This window comes from Toxotes jaculatrix, chromosome 8, assembly GCF_017976425.1.
Source record: "Toxotes jaculatrix isolate fToxJac2 chromosome 8, fToxJac2.pri, whole genome shotgun sequence".
Classification (NCBI taxonomy): domain Eukaryota; kingdom Metazoa; phylum Chordata; class Actinopteri; family Toxotidae; genus Toxotes; species Toxotes jaculatrix.
In genome coordinates, this window is record NC_054401.1 from 12302088 (window position 1) to 12321957 (window position 19870).

Sequence of the window (19870 nt, forward strand, 5' to 3'; positions counted from 1 at the left end):
CTTTCTCTTGAGAGGAGAGGGAAAGCACTTAAAGACCAGACTGATGTGTAGAGTAACTTACGTGTGTGTGTGTGTGTGTCTCTGTGGCTGCAGGTGGGCTATCTGTATGACCGGCTGTTGATAGACGGCCTCATTCTCCACAGCAGGAGGAAAGGTTATCTCAGTGTGTGTGCGAGAGCGATGGAGAATGAGGGAGATGGAGTGTGTATGTGTTCCTTCCACAATGGATGAAAGGTTATCTTTTACACACACCATTTCTGTAGACTTAACCCCACCCTGTGAGGTCATGGCTCTGATGTCATATGGCTTAATTTTAGAAAGCTTGGCACATTGAGCGAACAATGTGTATAGTAATTCTATAGAGGTAAGGCCGCCAGCCAGCTGAGAAAACATCAAAGAACATGAGGTGTGTGTGTGTGTGTGTGTGTAGCTTCAATGTTTTCCCCGTCCTCTGGTCCCCTGTCCAGCGCTATGTGGTCTCAGGTGGTAAGAGAACTGCTTGGCTTGATCCACCGCGTCAGTCAGGTGTACACAGTCTATACTGCTCACTGTTAAATAACCACATAAAATTAACTTTTAGAGACTTTAAGTTGATATAAGTGTGTGTTTGTATACGTGCACACACTTACGCTGGCTCTGGGTGCGTAGCGGCATGTCCAGGAGCAGCTGAGACTGAGAGCCCCGCAGTGAACGCCCTCGTCTGGCCATAGAGTTGCCTAAAGGACAGTCAAGAAAAATGTTTAGATGATATCTCCATCCAGTTACATCATGCGAACAGTTCCTGAATTCAACCAGCTGGTGCTGTATATCAAAGTGCAAGACACACCTGTGACTGGTTGTACTGGTCAGGGTGCACACCCATGGTTGTTCAGGGTGTAGTCTTTTTATTCTTAAAAGACATAGGGGAGCATAACAAAGGCCCTATAGCTCAGTGGTTAGAGCACTGGTCTTGTAAACCAGGGGTCGCGAGTTCAAATCTCGCTGGGGCCTTAAAATTATTGTTTTTACTTTATTCTTACTGATGACAAGCAAACAGCTACATGATTAAAACACTGCCAGTGTCTTAGGAGAAGTACTTGTCACGGATTGAAGACACTGGGAGGTGTTCTACTAGAGGTAGTTCAACAGATTTAATACAGTTTGACCTGTAAAATGTATTTTATCCATACTTATTTTATTTTGCAGCAAAACAATAGAATAATCTTCCAATAAGTCTCAAACATGTCAGAGAGCTTAGTAACTTGGTGCCTGTTTTATATTATGACTTTACCATTTCAATTTGGATGTGTAGTGTAAGTGATTGTCTAGTGTTGAAGGACCACAGTGGTAATAAATAATTGGGCTTTATTATGTTTTTTACGACAATGTTTGCTGGTGCAAAAATACATTTCTGTCTCTCCAGGTGTGTTGCTACAGGTAGATGAACAGATATAGAGATATATTTGAGATAAAATAATTAACATGCAATTTAAAAAATGGTTTATTATGATTAAGCGAGCGGTGTGACCCAGCCCAGAGTTGTGTGTCAAATCTCTACTTCTCAGAAAAAAATGAGGGTGCAAATGAGAGAATGATTTTCATGAATGTGTGTGTGTGGCACCATGTCGGGGCTTGTGCGTGCGTGTGTGTGTGTTCTGCGGATAGCTCTACGCAGTCGTCTGACATTCCCCATGACAGCTCTGAACTTTTCACAGTGCCAGGACTGTCAGAGAGAGAGAGAAGGAGAGAAAGAGGGAGAGAGAGGGAGGTGAGGTGAGAAGGGGGAGGGGAAAACCACGTCAGAAGGTTGGGTTGGAGTTTTGAGGTGGTGGTGGTGACGGGGGGGCATATATCTGTCCATCTGTGAGCAGAGACAGCGTGCGTGCTTGTATGTTTTGGCGCAGCAAGGTTTCTGTCCGTCCTGCCATCATCACCTGGTGATGTGTGATGAAGGTCAGACCTGTCTGTGGGGCGAAACCCTACCACAGGTTCCACAGAGGGAACCAAGCTGATACCATCCTGGTATGTGGATTGAAGCATCACCCAGACATTTACACGGGTTCCTGTTCCCAGAATTAGTCACTTACGGCATCTTCTACACTGGTAAACCATCCTCATCTCCAGTTTTAATCACGCAAAATCTGTCTGTTTGCAATGTTGGGGTGTTCTTGTATTTTCAATGAAGATAGAACGACACCCACCTTAAGGGGTAAACCAGCACTGAATCACATGGGGCAAAAGCTGCTGCTGCTGCTGCTGTGTGTGTGTTTCCAAGTGAGTCACTTAGAAACACACACACACAGCATATCGTGTTTGTGAGCTGGGGGTTTAAAAGCGCCAAACATGAACTGCAGAGTCCCTGGTTTGAGTCCAACTACAGACCTTTGATGCACATTATTCCACATCTCTGTTCACCCTGTTCTTGCCATGACGTCACATCCTTTTTCAGTGCTGACTTTAGGATGCTTTCATAGGACTCAAGTAAATACAAATTTATACAAATGTTTGAGAAAGAAATACCGGTACATAAGATTAAAATTCCTTTCTTTGTAATATTTGTCCAATGGTTCAGGAGGGATGGATAGTTTAGGAAAGGGGCTCTACTGGGTTTTGTGTGTGTTTAAGTGGAATTTTGTTAGTGTCTACGATTATTTTATTTCACTGGGTAACTTACATAACAGACATCACTTGTGTTTTTAATCTGAATCCTCAAACTTTATTATTTCTATGTTTATGTGAAAATATTAGAGATTAATTTTATTTTATATCTACACTCAGTTACACCTAGCTAACACTAATGGCTACAGTTTGTAGTGCTGTTGAACTGTACTGTGTCATACAAAGAGGTGTGTGTGTCTGTTGTTTAGCCCAACCTCATAGATTTGAATGGGGTGGACAAAATAATAGGAACCCCTGTGAACACAGTTCAACATCACCACAAAGTGCAGCCTTCGAAATGATCACACATCAACGCCTCTTTAACAAAGTATCAACAAAAACGGACCATAGTAACCTTCAGGAAGGGAGGATTTATTGCAGGACTGTTGTATAAGACTGCATTAGTTTTAGCTAGGTGTACCTAATAAACTGACAAATGAGTGTATATCTCCATAGAAAGTTAATCACAAACGTGGCATGCAAGTTATCTCACCATAGATACTTTGAAGCACAGAGCTCTTAGTCGCAGTTGGTTTAGAGGGCAGAGCTCTGACATCCATCCTCTTCCTGCTCTGGACATAGTTTGATTCCACCTCTTCGCTGGCCGTTAACCCTCTCTGCCTGCGTGCGTGGAACCTGCCGACACACATCCATGCAAGCGCATACACTTTCACGTCCCTCAATAAAAAAACAAAACCTCTGACAGCGTTCAAAGGTTCAAAAGCTGGCAAGTCCTCACACTAATACTCACTAAGCATAAACAAAGTAAACAGAGTTTATTCAAGGCAGTTAATAGGCAGCAACATACAGAATATAATTGTGAAGCTGAATGGAAACAGAGGGCCTCCTGTGGTGCACTGGCAGCGTCTAAGAGAAACACAGAGTGTGTAAGAGGGAGAGAAAAGCACAGGGAGGCTGCTGGTAGCTATTAGAGCAGCACGGCTGAACTTTTAGCCTCTTGTTAAAGCAGTATGAAAGCTCTAGATTATAGCCCGTCTGTCCCCTGCCTCCTTGTCTCACCCATCTCCCACGCTCTCCCCCCTACTGCTCAAGTGTTGATGGCATCCAGACTGAAGATGGGGCGGTGTTACAGCAGAGATGAGAACCGCTTGGCATGTATGAGGGCGAGGGCACATGTGGGCACCACATGGTACTGCCAATCTCCCACAGCCACAGAAGCTTCAGCTACTGAGCACCCCTCCAGGTATGAACACAAACCCAAACACGCAAACTCACCTTCGCCAGGCTCGCTGGATGATTCTTGCAGCCTCGTTCCTCCTCCTGCGTTGCTCTTTGTCCTGTCCCCTGTGTGTGCGTGTTGAGATTGGTGCATGTGTGCCAGTCTTTCTGGAGGGGCTTTTGTGGTTTAAAGATGAACTGCTTCTTAATGAGGGAATGTGAGTTTGGTCTTTGGTAGCGGCCCTCTCTGAAGTCTGCTCCTTGTGGTTTCTGTGCTTTTGTGGAGAGGTGTGAGCATCAGTCTTGCCAGGGACAGTCTGCACACTCTTTTTTAGAGGGATGCGTCCTCTGGAACTGATCTCAGCTTGGTCCATAGAGACGACACTTGTGGAAGGAGTGCCTGTGATCGATGAAGGTCGTTCCCTGACTTTGGGCGCGGAGGGGGGTCTGGGTTTGAAGCCGGGTGGCTGACTGCAGCTGGCAGGAGAGAGAAGTTCTTTCAGCCTGGTGGTCTGGGGAGCACCGGGAACTGTGTCACCGGTAACATGACTGTGGTGGCTCGAAGCCTCAGCAACGTCATGCGGTTCAGCTGCTTTGCTTCTTCTGGAGGATCTGCTTTTGTGAGCTGGTGGGGGTGGAATTAAGGCATTTTGATAAACAAATTAATAAAATGTCCCAGAGAAAAGTTTATTTTAAGGTCTAACAACATTTTAAATGTCAACCCATTTTCATTCACAATTCAAACTGCAACTTGTCTCATAACAACTTGAAGGATTTCTGCATGTTTGTACCTTTGTGTCTCTCCTCTTTGCTCTTGGTGCCTTCAGCTTTGGATGATTTCTTTGTTTCCACCACAGAGTCATTCATGGATAAGTCCTCCATGATGTTGACTAAAGAGAGCTTTTCCTGCTCTGCTCTCACCAAAGAGACCCTCCATTTCTCTGCAGTGGATGCTGAAACCTGTTGCACGGCTTCTCTTCTCCGCTGTTCTTCTTCTCGTTTTCTAAACACAAAGAATGGTCGGACCTGATAAAGGTCTTGAATGTAAATGTACCACATGAACAGCCAAGATCCAAGTGAAAAAAATTGTTGTAAAATCCATGCACAAAAATGAGATTGCCTCCTTGACACTGATTATTTAGGCCAATGCTCATCACTACATTCTACATTTTCTACATCTATTCATAATCTTTAAAAATGTAAACTGTTCAGTTATTATAATGTTTAAAGAGACAGGACATATAGTTGAAAATTGCAACTTCTGGGCACATGTCAAGCCAATACCAGTTTCTTTTTGTGTGGAGCAATAAAAAGTTTATGCATTTGGTCACAAGTTGGTTTTCTATTGGGGAAAAAATATGACTAGGCAAGATACTGGCAGAATATTTTCAGTACTTTGTAAGAAAATCATCTCACAAGACTTACATCTCAATTAAACTGCCTGCTTAAAATACCAAGAAGAAAAAGCTCAAGTCAATGTGCCCTCTTAAAATAAATTTACTTCTCAACAGCATTGTGTAAGACAATAAAGGAGAGACTGGTGAGCAAATGGCAAAAGGAGGACAAGCTAAAACAGAACGACAGGGGGAAGACATATGTGTGTGCAGGGATGACAGAAAGAAAGATAGATATGGAAAGAGTGTGACTGTTCCTATAGGGGTGAGAGACAAAAGACAGAGACAGATAATGAAGACACAAACAGGAATGAGAGGTTAACACAGTCCATGTAAAGGTAAAATGCAAAAGGTATCGTGTGACAAATAGAGGGATGTTAATAAGAGCCTCACAATGAATACAAGCATCTTATAATCACAGAAACAGTGACTAAGGCTTCAGTATCTTTGTGGCTCTGTGTACTCTACGTCTCAGTTCACGTAAATATGTTTGTGTGCGTGTGTGTATGTATGTAAACTCATCACTCACTTAGCTGCATCCTTGCGCAGCTGCTCGTGTCTCATGAGGAGCTGCTTTCTCTCCCTGAAGGCCTTGCGGACAGTGTAGCCCTTGTAGACAGCCTGGATGGAGGCAGCAGCAATGTCCTGGATGGCTGCTATGGACAGAGCGCTGTGCTCCAGCATAAACTGAGTCACCTCACTGTGCCCCCCCAGCAGAGCGTAGTCCAGTGGGGTGTACCTGCTCAACACAAACACCAGTGTCATTCATGGATCAGTCGTCCCACTTACACTTTACTGTCTCCGCCTTCTTGAATGGCTCTGTCCTCACCGCTCCTCAGTGTGCTCCATGTGATTAGGAAAAGCACTGTAGCCCAGCAGCAGTTTCACAGCATCCAGGTAGCCATTGTTACATGACCAGTGAAGAGCTGTCCGCCCCTGAGCACCCGTAACAAAAAAGAAGAATCCATTCACACTGTGTCCAAAAGTTGAGATAACAGAAAGAAGTGTTGCTCCATTTGTGGACATATGAGAAGATCCTTACCTCCTTGTCCTGTATGTTTGGATCAGCATTGTTCTCCATGAGAACAGCCATGCAGGTGATGTAGCCGCCATAAGCAGCACACTGCAGAGGAGTCCGTCCTGCCTGGTCCTGTCCAGAAGTAGTCAAATATTCAACAGTCAAGTGCTAAACAATTGAAAGAGTAGGACAGGATTTATGAGGCCGATCCTGATTTCATACTCTTTGCTTGTGAAGTACACAGGGAGGTTTAGTCCCACATTTTTAAATTTTGATTCAACCAACCAAATAAATGGTTGTAAAAATGTTTTTTTTGCTGTAATACACAGATGGATGCTGGGAACACCTCTGACTAAAGTGATTTGAAATTACTTCTTAGGTTTGCTACACTGCTATACTGTTTGCTATCCACTGCTGTTGTCGATATACTAAACTCTAAACCAGGATTGTGGATGGAAAACTAGAGCTGCACAGTCCAGAGAAACAAAGGGACTGACTCTGAAAATGTTCATTAAGGAGAGCATCTGCTGCTCTGCAGAACATTCATACCTGTACATTAGGACTGATCCCATTCTCCATCAGTATCTGGCAGACCTCAGCATTTCCTCCCAGGGCAGCCCAGTGCAGAGCAGTGTGACCATCCACGTCTACCAGGTCCACACGTGCAGAACCTTTACTCAGAACATTTACATTTCAGCTGAGGCATTTAACTGATGCATGTAAAGATTTCTGTGTGCAACACACAAATAATCTTTATTACTGCAATGGCTCTAGAATTGCCAGGTAAATATGAATACTCACCATGTTACTGAAAATGAGAATGTATAACGATGCTTGTACATATGCACAAAGTACACCCACCTTTGATGAGTGTGAGTATGACATCTCTGTGCCCCATTTCGCAGGCGCGAAACAGCGGTGTATGTTTCATCACATCCAGAGAGTCGACCATCGCTCCCTTCTCCAAAAGTAGCTTCACTGTGCTCACATGGCCTGACAGGGAGGCTGCATGGAGTGCTATGTGAACACAAACACACACACTTACAAAAGTACTGTGATATAAGAATACGAGGTCCTGAATCTAACTGGATGATAAACACCCTCAGGATAACTGCTCCTCCCTCATCTGCCTCCTCCTTGTTCATTCACCCCCTTCACTCCTCTCCGGCTGTGGCTAAAGCCTGGTTAATGGAGGGTTAAACAGACAGGGAAATTTAATGAGGAGCAATACACTTCAGCCTCCTTGTGGCTAGCATCCCCCCTCCCCCCACCCCCCACCCACACACACACCCTCCACCCCCATTCCCCAGACAGTACAGACTAGAGTCAAGTACATGGAAGTGATCTGGGCACCAGTCAGCTTCACTGCCCTTCACACCATCTCATTAGCATGACTCAACCACCGCATGTTATGCATGCATAAACAGTGACCGCCTGGCTGAGCAGAGGGGCTATCGCCATGGAGATTATACATCCAAACAGCCCAGGGGGTCAGAGCATGTCTGCATGTGTGTGAGTGTGTTTGTCAGAGGACAGTGCTGGCAGTGGTGGGAGTCTATTCAGCAAGCTCACGCTAATTTTGCTGACAGTATCACTTCCCTCCCTCCCTCACTCTCGCAGTCTCTCTAGCACCTTGGGGGGAATCCCCTGTGACATCATCATCATCATCATCATCTTCCCTAGCCTAAAATGAGAGGGCAGGCCATGCTCTGAAAAGACAAACAAAACGGGGATAAAGATGTTTGTGTATGTGTGCACTAACATGACCAGGATGGTTTGCATCACCACGCCCTAAGAAAAGACAAAGCAGTTTAGAGGAGCCTCAGTTCCTCCTCGTGTTTCTCAGGTGCTCACCGGTGCCTCCGTACTTGTCGGCCATGTTGATGTCAATGTGAGGGGTGAGGGCCAACATGGTGCGGATGACATCATCACTGCCCTTCCCAGCGGCCCACATAAAGGCCGTCCGCCCCTCCAGATCGGGTTCGTCCTTCACCGAGGGGTGGGACAGGAACACACCAACTGTCTCCTGCTCACACATGGACAGACAGTTACCTACGACCCTACATTGTCAGAAGAAGGCTGAACATATAGAGTGAGACTGTGCGACTCACAGCATTGTTGCTCTGAGCTCCATAGTGCAGAGGTGTAGCTCCTTGGCTGTCTGAGGGAATAGTGCCTGATGTGTTTCTCTCCAGCAGCAGGTGGACAATTTTGGCATGGCCTGAAAAACACACGTTTACATTGGTGGGGTGACAGATAATGACAGGGACATGACTAAGTAAGGAACAGGAACAATTGCTCAGCTATACTGTCCAACAAAGGCACTTAAACGTTTTCGGTTTACTTTACAAACTGTTAACAGAACAGGAAAAACCCCACATGAAGTCAACAGAAGTCAACTGTCACTATTTGCTATGTAATTACTAACAATTTGTCTTTGTGTGGTGAAATAAAAACTGCTTTTAATAACAATAAACCCAAAGAAATAAGACTATGATCACCATCTTAGTTTAGCGTGTTAGCACAATTAGCGCTAAGCACAAAGTACAGCTGAAGCTGATGAGGTTGTCGTTAGTTTTGCAGGTATTTGGTCATGAACAAAAGTGTCAAACTGAAATTTTGAAAAAACTTTGGCTAGTGGCGCTAGAGGAAATGTTAGGGGACCAGACCACCAGAGTCATTAGGAGTCCTCCTCTGGGCACAGTGCATAGACACTGGACAATGGTGGACCTACTGACAAACCAGCCAACACTGGCTAAAAAGAAATAAAACTTAATTTTATCATATGAGTCAAAACGACCCATATGATAAAATTAAATGAGTTAAAGTCCATTTTGGCTTTAACTCAGCCAACCTGTGTAAAATTTTGTCAAATTAGAATTTTGTTTTTGGGGAAATGGGACATAAATGCGCACACTGCCTTAAGTCTTTAATTTTAGTTGGATGGCTGTCATTTAGGTTGCAGCAGGTCACATTCAAGATGTGTTCACTCACCGAGCAGAGCAGCCCAGTGCAGTGGCGTCCTGAAGAGGTTATCATAAGCTGTCACATTACAGCCCTCGTAAGATGTCAGCACCTCCACCACTGCCTCGTTACCGTCAGCAACAGCAAAGTGCAGGGGCGTCCGCCCCTCATAGTCCTGCCAGTTCAACAGGGACTCAGTGGGAGCTGCCTCCTTCATACATGAACACACACACACACACCACAGAAAAGAAAAAACACATGCAGGCTGATGGGTGAGGATGGAGGATGATGTTAAATTCAGTTGTGTGAGTGTGTATGCCTGCACAGTGGTGTGTACCAGTATACAGCGGACAGTTTGTGTGGCGCTGGGCTCCTGACTGTGTGCGGCCCAATGCAGGGGGATCTTGCCCTCGCTGTCTGGGATGCCGATGTTGGAATCGTGCTTGATCAGGAGGCGGACGTGTTCTGGTCGGTTATAAAACGCTGACCAGTGTAAAGCAGTTTGCTGTAAAAACAGAAAAGGGAGAGACAGAGATGATGAATGGAGTTGAAAACAGAGGGGGCTGTTGTAATACCAGGTTTCCATTTACGTTCACAAAATTACTCTACTATGACATGGCCGGGAAATATGAGGGCAACTGCTACACAAAGCTCACACTGAAGATCCAGCAGAGAGCTGAGATCGTAACCCAGATACTGCCTCCATGACGGCTACTGAACTATTCTGAGATTTGCTCAAACCACTGTCATCTGACATGATGATGCATATTGGATTATTACAAAACTAGCTACTGATGTCAGATACACATCAGCTCCAACAGACAGAGGAGACAGTGTGTTTGTGTGTTTGTGGTCTTATCAGCAGAACACAGGACAAAGCCACAGATTGTTAAATCATTCAGTGCTGTGTTAGTGTGCTTCTCAGTGTTCATGTGTGTATGACCTCTAATTTCTGCTGCTTCTAACAAACTATTTTCAGTCAGTTATCTCTTTTCATATTATTGGTCAGACGCCCAGACTGGCTGGTTTCTGACTGAGGACAAATAGTATTCTAAAAACTTGGGTGTACTTGTACAGCAGCACCTTGTTCTTGTCTTGTGTGTCAACCTCTCCAGGTCCGATGTGTTTGAGCAGCAGGGCGAGGGCTTTTGGGGAGGGGTGTCGGGTGGCCAGGTGGAGCGGGGTCATCTCCTCTAGATCTTTCTGCAGCCAGTTAGCACGCCTCGACAACAGCAGCTTCAGGAAACGCACATTCCCCTGCAACACACAATTGCACATACACTCGAAAAACTGTGCTAAAAAGTAGCTCAGAAATCACCACTTCTCCTCAGTATTAGTCACGAACCAGCAGCAATGACACACACACTCCCACACACACAGACTCCCCAGGCTTTTAGCGGTGTCTGGTTCAATCCGCAGGTCATCCATCTTTGTTCCCTTCTCCTCCCTCTCTGCTCAGCGTGTGAGATGAGCTGTTAAACAGTAAACAGTGACTCTGAGGCCTGACAGAGCAGCCGCTCTCTACCTGTCGTCCCCTACACATCATCATCGTCATCATGATCCTCATTTCTGGCCTCACACCACCAGACCACTGGGTGAGGCATTGTGCAACAGCTGTCCTCCTGGGCGTGTGTGTGTGTGTGTGGGCATGTGGGCATGACCGTATACACGTGTGAGTGTGTTTTGTATGTTTGCCATCCTGTGACCACAACGCCACAGTCTGACGGATCTATCTTGTGTGTGAGCATGCATCTAGACTGCAAGTGTGTGTGTGAGTGTATGTGTATGTGTGTGTGTGAGTGTGTGTTCCAGTCCTCCCTATTCTCAGTCCAATTAGATCGGTAATCCCTGGCCTCTCTCGCTGTCTCAGCCACTTATTGATCAGATGTCAAAGAGACAGGGCTTCCCATCACTAGCATCCCCCAACACACACACGCACACACACACGCGCGCGCGCACACACACACACACACACACACACACACACACACACACACACACACACACACACACACACACACACACACTCCCTATCTATGAGACGGACCCCAATAACCTATTACCTCCCCTCCTTCTTCAATGATATTATGATCCTGTGTCAGTACACTCCCATAAAAGAAGGTACCGATAACTAACTGAGTTGTAAAGAGATATTATTAGTACCACATCCCACTGTTCTCCAGCTATATACCTCTAGAGAGCACAGACTACCCTGCCTAGTGATGTTCTCATTAATGTTGTCTCCTCTGACTGGTCCTAAGTCTAGACTCAAGTGAAAAGCACATTGAGCTGCTCTCCTTTCATAGGTTTCCGTGGCAGAATAATTGTTTATTTATAAGAGTGTGTCTAAGTGAAAGTCGTAGCTACAGTGTTTGTGTGGCAGGATTATAATCAGTTGATGTTCCCCACCACAAGCCCTAAGGCCATAGCTACAACCACTAGGGGGCACTGGCTTCCCACTGGAGCTTATGGCCTGTCAAAATTTCTCTTTGCAATTAAGTGAGATTACAACTAGTCTTCATATTCATTCCACCTTTATAATACCACTCGCATCAGTTCTTGTGAATTAACTGTCATCTTCATGCCATAAAAAGGGCTCCTACAGGTACAATAGTCAGCATCTGTGTGTGCTCTTTTGTTACGTCTGTGTTTTTACGGATGTCCATACCTTCTGTGCAGCGAGGTGCAGAGCGGTGCGCTGGCTGTGGTCGGTCTTGTTGACCGAGGCTCCGGCCTTCAACAGAATCTCTGCACAATCCAGGCGGTCTGCCAGCACACAGTACATCAAAGGGGTCCGACCAAACTGGTCTTCACGGTCCCGCAGTGAGGGCTCTGCTATACACACACACACATATACAAAGAAAGCACAGGTGAGGGTTTAAGTCAGAGGGTAAATGTTAATGGAAACCAAGTTTTGGGTCAATATGTGTTGAATTTTCAGCTCAATGTATAAACAGAAAGCACAATTATGTGGCTTTTGATGGAACTGCACCTATGTACTTGGGGTGTCTTGGTGGACTAGTGGTTAAGATTCATATCATAAAATCATAATGCCCCGCCCTGAATTCCTGATGCAGATGAGAGGGTGAATTAACCTGTAATATGCTTTAGAAGTCTGTGTGCTGCTTACCTGTGATGAGTTTGAGGAGCGCACTCCTATCTCCATTGACAGCTGCAGCATGAACCTGGGAGCCCAGAGAGGCAGGTCCCGGGCTAGACGTCGCTGAGGCCTGTAACACAAACAGATGGAAGGTCACAATTCAACCTGCAGCAACATACACTCAGCTTACTTATCAGCTGAGTCTCGACATTTTCCTTTCCATTCATTTAGCCACAAGCACACCCCACAAATAAACACACATACAGTCGAGTAGTTCATGAATAATAGTATATTATGGGCTATAATAAGAAAGGTTTTAATGGATATGCTTAATGAAATAGGATAAACTTGAAGTCTAAAAATCCCTTCCAGCCCCCAGAAAAAAATTAAAAGAAATATTAGATAAGTGATTCACAGACCCCATTTTAAATTTTTACCAAATAGTCAACGTTACACCTCAAGCTCTAGCAGTTAGTTTACATTTTTTCTGCCGTCACTGTTACTAGATAAGAGCCATAAAGTAGCAAATATTTATTCTTAAACACTGGTCATATTGCAGCCAGTTAAATACCTGAAGCTCTGTCAGCAGTCAACCACACCATAAAACAGATAGTTTCCGATAATGTAATAAGCAAGCTAATGTTTCCTGACAGTAGGGAGTGTGTGTGAGTGAGTGTGTGTGCGCACATTTGTATGTGTATGTGTCTGCTCCTGCTGAGGGGGTTAAATCTCTTCCTGGCCCCACTTAACCAGAGCCCAGTGAAAGCTGGGTAATCTGCAGACAGGAAGCAGCTGGGGAGGGGGAGACCCTGTGTGAGTGTGTAAGAGGGGGGTCTCTCTTCATGTCTTATTCATGTCTCATTAATACTGCAGCATGCCTTGCTGTGTGTGTGTGTGTGTGTGTGGGTTTAGAGATGTGGGACAAACCCTGCGGGGCACAACACAGAAATCAATTATTGCCCCTAAACACATAAATGCTGGAGGCACAAACTCACGCCACAATCTGAGATTTCTCCAAGACATTTTCATTAACGTTCACACAGTTAGATTCAGTACTTAAGAAACTGGACAAAGATTCTTTTTTCTTTTACAACAGATAGGAGTTATTGATAAAGTATAGGCAAGTTGATTACTTCTGTTTTAATCTTGAGAACTATTAAATTCTTGGTAGGAGACTGAATGATCTGAAGGGAGGAGGAAATACTCCGGTGTCCTCCATCCTTCCTTCTCATCCCCCTCTCCCTCCCCGCCATCACCTCATAAAGAGTGCTCCTGTAGACACTGCGTGCAGCATGGCAATTACCCATCATACTCACTGCTTTCTCACGCTCTGCCAAGTAGCGGCGAACACTTTATACAGGTTAGTTACTACATTTATTGCCAAGTAGGTCTACGTGTGCATAAAGCAGGAGGGCAGGAGGGAAAAGATGGTAGGTGCGGCACTTAAAGGTGTGTTTGAGAGTGTCAGTGTGTGCGTGTTTGGCACATGTGCCACGTCATGGGAAATGATTTTCCGTGAGAGAGAGTTTTTACAGGGGCTTTACCAAAATCAACCACAAACATCTCTAAGCATCTCCAATTTACAATGATTACTCAGTCAGTAATGCATGTGCACGCGCACATACACACATCCAGTCTGCAAATACTAATATCTAACACATGCAGATATAACAGAGATGCCATAGCTGCACTTCAGGATGAGTAATATCATGTTTCTGACATTAACATCCTGTTACGCAGAGAACTATATGAGATGATCAGATGTTTGCAGTGCTACTTTTCAGTCAGTTTCAGAGCTTATTCCAAACTTTTCCTTCACTTTTGCTGACTTATTTTGATCTTTTCCTGTATTTTTGGAGTCAATATGCAAGCCCCCAGCTGCCACAATAAAAATATGAATTGATTTATGAATAATCTTAGATACAGAAAAAAAAGCTATAATTTGTTCAAACACTGACAGGGAGGGACATGAGTCGATATTTGAACCTGTGTGAGGGACATTCATATCGCCAAGAGCAGGCAATTAGAGTTTCATGAGGACCTGAGTGTTTTGGAAACACCTACGGTGCATCCAAATTTGGCTAAAAAGGCTTTTGCGATGCAGTGTCTGAAATCAAACAAAGGACGGTGTAAAAACAACACCAGGTCCTGTTGAGAGGTGTGGAGTGGTCTCATTTATCCATTCATACGTGTTCCTCAGGGAGCACTCCACTTGTTAATATGAAGACAATAACTCAGAGAAAACCATTGATCATGGGCTGAGGTCCAGACCAAGTGATTGTACATCTGTGTAAGTATTGATTCATGCTGATGCTGACATTATTTAGTCTTTATTCATATTCGGCCTCATATAACCGCAGTGAGTTTAACAAAGAACCTAGACACTCCCACGAAACCTTTCAGCGACACTACAGGAGTGCTACGCATGCACACACTGCTGCCTCCTGACACATGCACACACACACACACACCAGACGCGTGCTGTAACTCACACTTCAATTGCTGCTATTGAGACAGACGGGCAAAGAAACCAGGGAGTCAAAGTGTATGTGTGTATGTGTGTGTGTGTGTGAGCGTGCATGTGCAGGTTGGTAAACAGTGTGTTTGTCTATATGTTTCTCTAGCTGTCTGTCACTGTGAAGGTGTCTGCTTTTGATAGAGGACATAGCTAGGACATGCTGGGTATGCAGCAGGGAACAGAGCCAGAGCCTGTGGCCTTTATTCCAATTCTAGACAACTGCATACACACACATACACACACATATCCACACTTTTTATATAAGCATGTTTTTATACCATTTATACAGTTATAATAGAGTATGTTTAGGGTCTTAGTCAACATGGGGTTGTTACAAGTGCCAATACCACCTACATGTCCTGTGTCTGTGTGTGTGTGTGTATCTATGTCTCAGATAGGAGATAGAGGCTGCAGGGATAGGTCCCTGGGTTTTGACTGACAGGTAAAGAGGTGGGAGGAAGGATAATATCAGCCCACAGGGATGCCCAATCTGTAAAGCCCTATTTCTGGGGGACTTCCTGGTTCCCCAAGGACCAATGAGCTGGCTCCCTCGGCTGGGGGCTGAGTCCTGGGGCACAGCGGGGCCAATCAGCAGGGGGGGAGAAGCCTGAGTGACACATAGATCTGCTAATTTACATCATTACCACAATGCATCCTGACAAATGAGCCCCCAGGGTGTGAGCCAATCACCTGGGAGAGTAATGCAATTAGGCGGGACCACAGCTGTCAATCTCACAGCCACGGGGGTCAGGTAGTGATGCCTGTGGCTAAAACACCCTTGCCTGCTGCCAGTCGTTCACACACGACATCTATATATGCACACACATATACGTACAAAGACATATAGAGAGGGAACACACAAATCAGAGATGCAGATACGTGTAGTGATGCATGTGTGTGTAGAGAATGAAGTACAGGCTGGTATCTTTCTCCTGAGGGTGGAGGGTAGGAGGTGGAGTGTGTGTGTGACTGCTCAAGGGACACAGAGATTGACTTGTGTCCTCAGAGGACTTACACCTGAGCATTAGGGTGTGCATATCCACATACATCTGGGTGTGTGTTGGTGTGTGTTTACATTTGCCCATGTGTTTTCGCCCACTGGGGCACAGTGTTGTTTATGCTCTGAGTCTGAGCTCTGTGCAAAGACTATGACAACAAAAGGGGGAAGAGGGCGGAACCATAGGGGAGCTAAAACTGCTGCAGAATGGCCCTGCATTTGACTAGCATGTAAGCGAGCGCTGCTGGTAATGAGGCTTATCTTAGTCTCATTAGGTGTAGTGATATCATACCGGAGCACTCCACTGAGTCAATAGGGTTCTGCTCAGCATGTTGTTAATGTTTGTGGTGTGTGTGCGTGTGTGTATGTGGGCTGGTCGATGCTGCTGTGACTGGCAGACTGTCAGGCGGGTACTGGAGATTAATCAGAGGCACTAATAATACCCAGGCTCTGTCTCAAAACACTTTCGCTTACCCCTTCCTTGCTTCAGTACCAAACGGGAGGAAGAGCACAAGAGTTTATGACGAAATACTACCTTAAACAGCAACACAAGTTCTGCAATAGTGAGCAGATACAGATCTTGTCACCTCGTGAGTGCGTGTGTGTGTGTGTGTGTGGTTCAGCTGCTGCTCAAGACACTCTGAGAATTAGGGGAGCTGTGTGTTTTGTGTCGTCCCATTATATCACTAATGAGCCGCCCTCAGGAGGGAGTGGGAGAGAGACAGTAAGGCGGACAGAAAAAGACAGACGAAGTGAAAAGAGTGAGAGAACGAGAAGGGGGAAGGGAGACAGAGAGACCAGCTTGGGGGACTTTTGCCTCTTCTCACCTCCGTTCCCTTTTCCCAACACCTCTGAGTCTAATTGGACTAAAACTGTGATCTAATTAAATGTCCAATTAAAGTGTGGAGAGCAATGTACCCATCGGCGAATCAGAGTACAGGGACATAATCAGCTGGAAAAACAAACAAAAAAATCAATGGAAGCAATGCGAAATGAAAAAAGATGGAGAAAACAGAAAAGGGAGGAGAGGATAAAATAGGGTGAGGACAGTCAGATGAAACCAGATTGCTGGGAGAGTGGTATGGGTGTGTACTGCATGTCATGTGATAGACAAATACAAATATAATGCATTACATCTTCAGACAAGATTACCTGAGAAAATGTGCTGTATGTGTATATTGTATGTTATTATTTCTAGAGATATTTACAGAATACACAACCAGTTAATCAAAAGAAAATCATTACATTAATCACTAATGAAATAAATGATTAGAGCCCTTAAAAACTTTAATCATTCAATTATTGCACCAGAAGTTCACTTATTTGATGTCACATCCAAAATATTTTTTCTATAAATATCAGTTCTATCTGACTTATTCTAGTGCTATCTATTATGAATGTAAACTGTTTTGAAGTTATGGACTGAACTTTAAAGACACATACTGAAGAAAATATCACATTCATCTGTGATAACTCCATCATCAAGCTCTGCAAGTAGTAGATCTTAACACTTAATACTTCTTTTCTACAAGTAAAATGTCAGTAAACTTATAGAAGTAACATACACAAACACAGAACTTAAGGACACCCAGCAAAAAATAATGTAGTGTAATACAAGAGTTGTGTAATGACTGCAATGACCTTCATGAAGGTTGCGGTGTTTAGTTTTTAGTAGAGAGATGTTGATTAAACCATTTTGGAGGATGGTGGTTTCCGGTGCTGATGAACTGTATTGTGTTATACTGACAAGTGTTTCTATTATTTTGTCCACCCCACTTAACTCAATGAGGATAGGCTAAATAACAAAAATGTCTCTCTGTACACTTCAATACCTCAATACATTATTATTAAACATTATAACCTAATAAACCGGCGGCTGAGTGGTATACTATAGGGCTGGGCTTTATATTTGTAATCATCCATCATTACAATCGTATTGCAGTTTTCATTTTATCTTTACTTGTGATTTATGCCTTTTTTGTAAAAGTAAAACTGATTTCTGTAATACTTTACTTACTTTAATGCAATAACTATAAAGTGATTTTTCATAGCTCAGCAGACATAATGGTATAAATCAAAACAGGAGGAAGATTTTCTGGCTATTGTGATGTTTATTTTGTTCTTATTTCTTAGCATTAACTAAAGCTAAAGAAAGATATTCTGCTCCTCTGCCTCTCCATCACTGCTATTCAGACAGGGAGACGGGGAGAGCGAGAGAGAGAGAGAGAGAGAGAGAGAGAGAGAGAGAGAGAGAGAGAGAGAGAGAGAGAGAGAGACATCGAATCCATCTGTGAGTTGCACACACACTGTGAACCCCCTATGGACAGCTTTATCCCATAAAATATTAATGCTGGGATTCAATTCAACATTCCACCTTAATCTCCTTAACAATTAGGCTGTTACACCACATAGAATTCCATTTGTTACACATGGTCTCAATGGTCTTGACTCTTGAGGGAAAATTACAAACCAGTAATATAGGGGAGACACCAAAGTAACCAACAGATACACCCAGTAACTAAAGAAAATAAAACTCTTCTGGGATTTATAACCCTAAATTAAATCTCAGTAGCTGCTCTCTGTGAGTTGGATTCTTACCATAGCTGCGTTGAAGGGGACACTTCAGCAGATGTTTCCCAGTTCAGTGCATCCTTGGTGGGTGTGGATGCACGTCCAGGTCCCCTACCTACCCTGATCCTGACTCCTGCCGGGACAGAGAAAGAGGATCACTCACATACTGAGACCGGCCCACCTGTTCACACAAATAACTGCCAGCATAATACTGCCACTGTACTGATCACAAACGGAGGGAGGATGCATCAGAGTGGAGGATCGTTTTTCTTAGTCAGCCTAATCTAATCTAATCTAATCTAATCTAATCTGATGAGATGCAACAATTTTTTGTTTAAGTGATAGTCTTTGGTTTGAGCTGTGAAGCCTGAGTTGGCTAAAGCAGCAACTAAACACAGATGGAAAGTAAATAAGTAAACTGACTCAGGTACTTTACTTAAGTATAAAGTTTAGGTTCTTGTACTTTATACTTCTACTCCACTACATATTATACTTTTTACTGCACTACATTTATCTGACTATAATCACAAGTACTTTGATTTTAGATCGATTTTGATGCATTTTTATAAATTAAAGGCCCTGCACACCCACACGTGTATTGTCAGTTCTGTTTGATGCTGACTGGACTCACTTTTGTTTTACAAAAAACATATCTTTTGAGCACCTGATTTCTAAACAATGTCTTTCAGGATCTAGGGGATCCATAACGTAAAACTATAAAGGGGTCATTTTGCAAAATGATTACTTTTACTTGAGATACTTTGTTTTGCTGGTAATACATTTACACTTTTACTCCAGTAGAATTTTGAATGCAGGGCTTTTACTTGTATCAGAGTGTTTTCCCAATGTGATATTGCTACTTTCACTTAAGTAAAGGATTTGAGCACTTCTTCCACCAGTGCAACTAAACACACGATTTTGCTGGATTTAGTGATGTAATGGATTTTGGAGAGTTGTGCATCAGAGTACCTAAAGGCTCTCTAACTTAAATTTTGTGGTGCAAAGTATGTTTTTACTCAATGCAATAAGACGCATTGCTGGATGGTGAAAAACAGGGCGAAGAGAGTATTACAGAAAGTCATAATGATGCAACTCCCCCCTGTTCAAGAGAAATCAGTTATTCAGAAGCGTACTAAAGACGTACAGAGACTGTGACACTGAATAAACTGAGTATAACGTCAATGTTATTGTATTTTTATAAGATGTTCCTTCCGCTCCACCTTCGTCGGTGTTATATTTACCGTTTGATTTTCTTCCCTCTCAGACGAGAATCTTTAGAAAGTTTTCTTCCAAGGCGTCCCGTTGAATCTCCACCGTCTGATTGACAAAGTACTACAACTACCATCACCGCTGCAAAGCAAGAAATCGCCATGCTTGGAGTTTTCCTTGTCGTCCAACTCAGCCTTTTGGCCGATTTCGAAAACTACATTACCCATAAAGCCAAAGAATACCAGGAAGTGTCACTCGCGTTTCCGTGGTCACCGTGAGATTG

The 19870-nt window shown here is 44.0% G+C and overlaps 1 protein-coding gene and 1 non-coding gene across 3 annotated transcripts; one reads left to right on the plus strand and one right to left on the minus strand.

Annotated features, from left to right (window-relative positions):
- Positions 1–94: 94 nt before the first annotated feature.
- invs (inversin) lies at positions 95–19690 on the minus strand. 2 transcript variants are annotated; one of them, XM_041045223.1, is made up of 19 exons: positions 19620–19690; positions 18406–18511; positions 12323–12422; positions 11861–12024; positions 10276–10449; positions 9530–9697; positions 9223–9403; positions 8340–8449; positions 8083–8254; positions 7090–7245; positions 6778–6899; positions 6253–6360; positions 6040–6146; positions 5740–5949; positions 4608–4819; positions 3874–4441; positions 3131–3273; positions 630–716; positions 95–548 (listed from the first exon to the last, which is right to left on the minus strand). In XM_041045223.1, the coding sequence occupies exons 2-19, from the start codon at positions 18406–18408 to the stop codon at positions 433–435; spliced, it is 2901 nt and encodes a 966-aa protein (XP_040901157.1). In that variant the 5' UTR covers positions 18409–18511; positions 19620–19690; the 3' UTR covers positions 95–432. The 2 variants fall into 2 exon arrangements, with proteins under 2 accessions (XP_040901157.1, XP_040901156.1); XM_041045222.1 differs by having other exon boundaries at positions 11861–12027.
- Positions 918–990, plus strand: trnat-ugu. The gene has a single exon. It is a non-coding gene; the product is annotated as a tRNA-Thr (tRNA).
- Positions 19691–19870: the final 180 nt, after the last annotated feature.

Excerpts from the sequence above, each read along its gene's own strand:
- invs (XM_041045222.1), bottom strand. Across the intron at positions 7,246-8,082 it reads CGACAAGTACGGAGGCACCG|CACTCCATGCAGCCTCCCTG; the intron begins GTGAGCACCTGA and ends GTGTTCACATAG. Across the intron at positions 6,361-6,777 it reads GGATCAGTCCTAATGTACAG|GACCAGGCAGGACGGACTCC; the intron begins GTATGAATGTTC and ends ACTTCTGGACAG.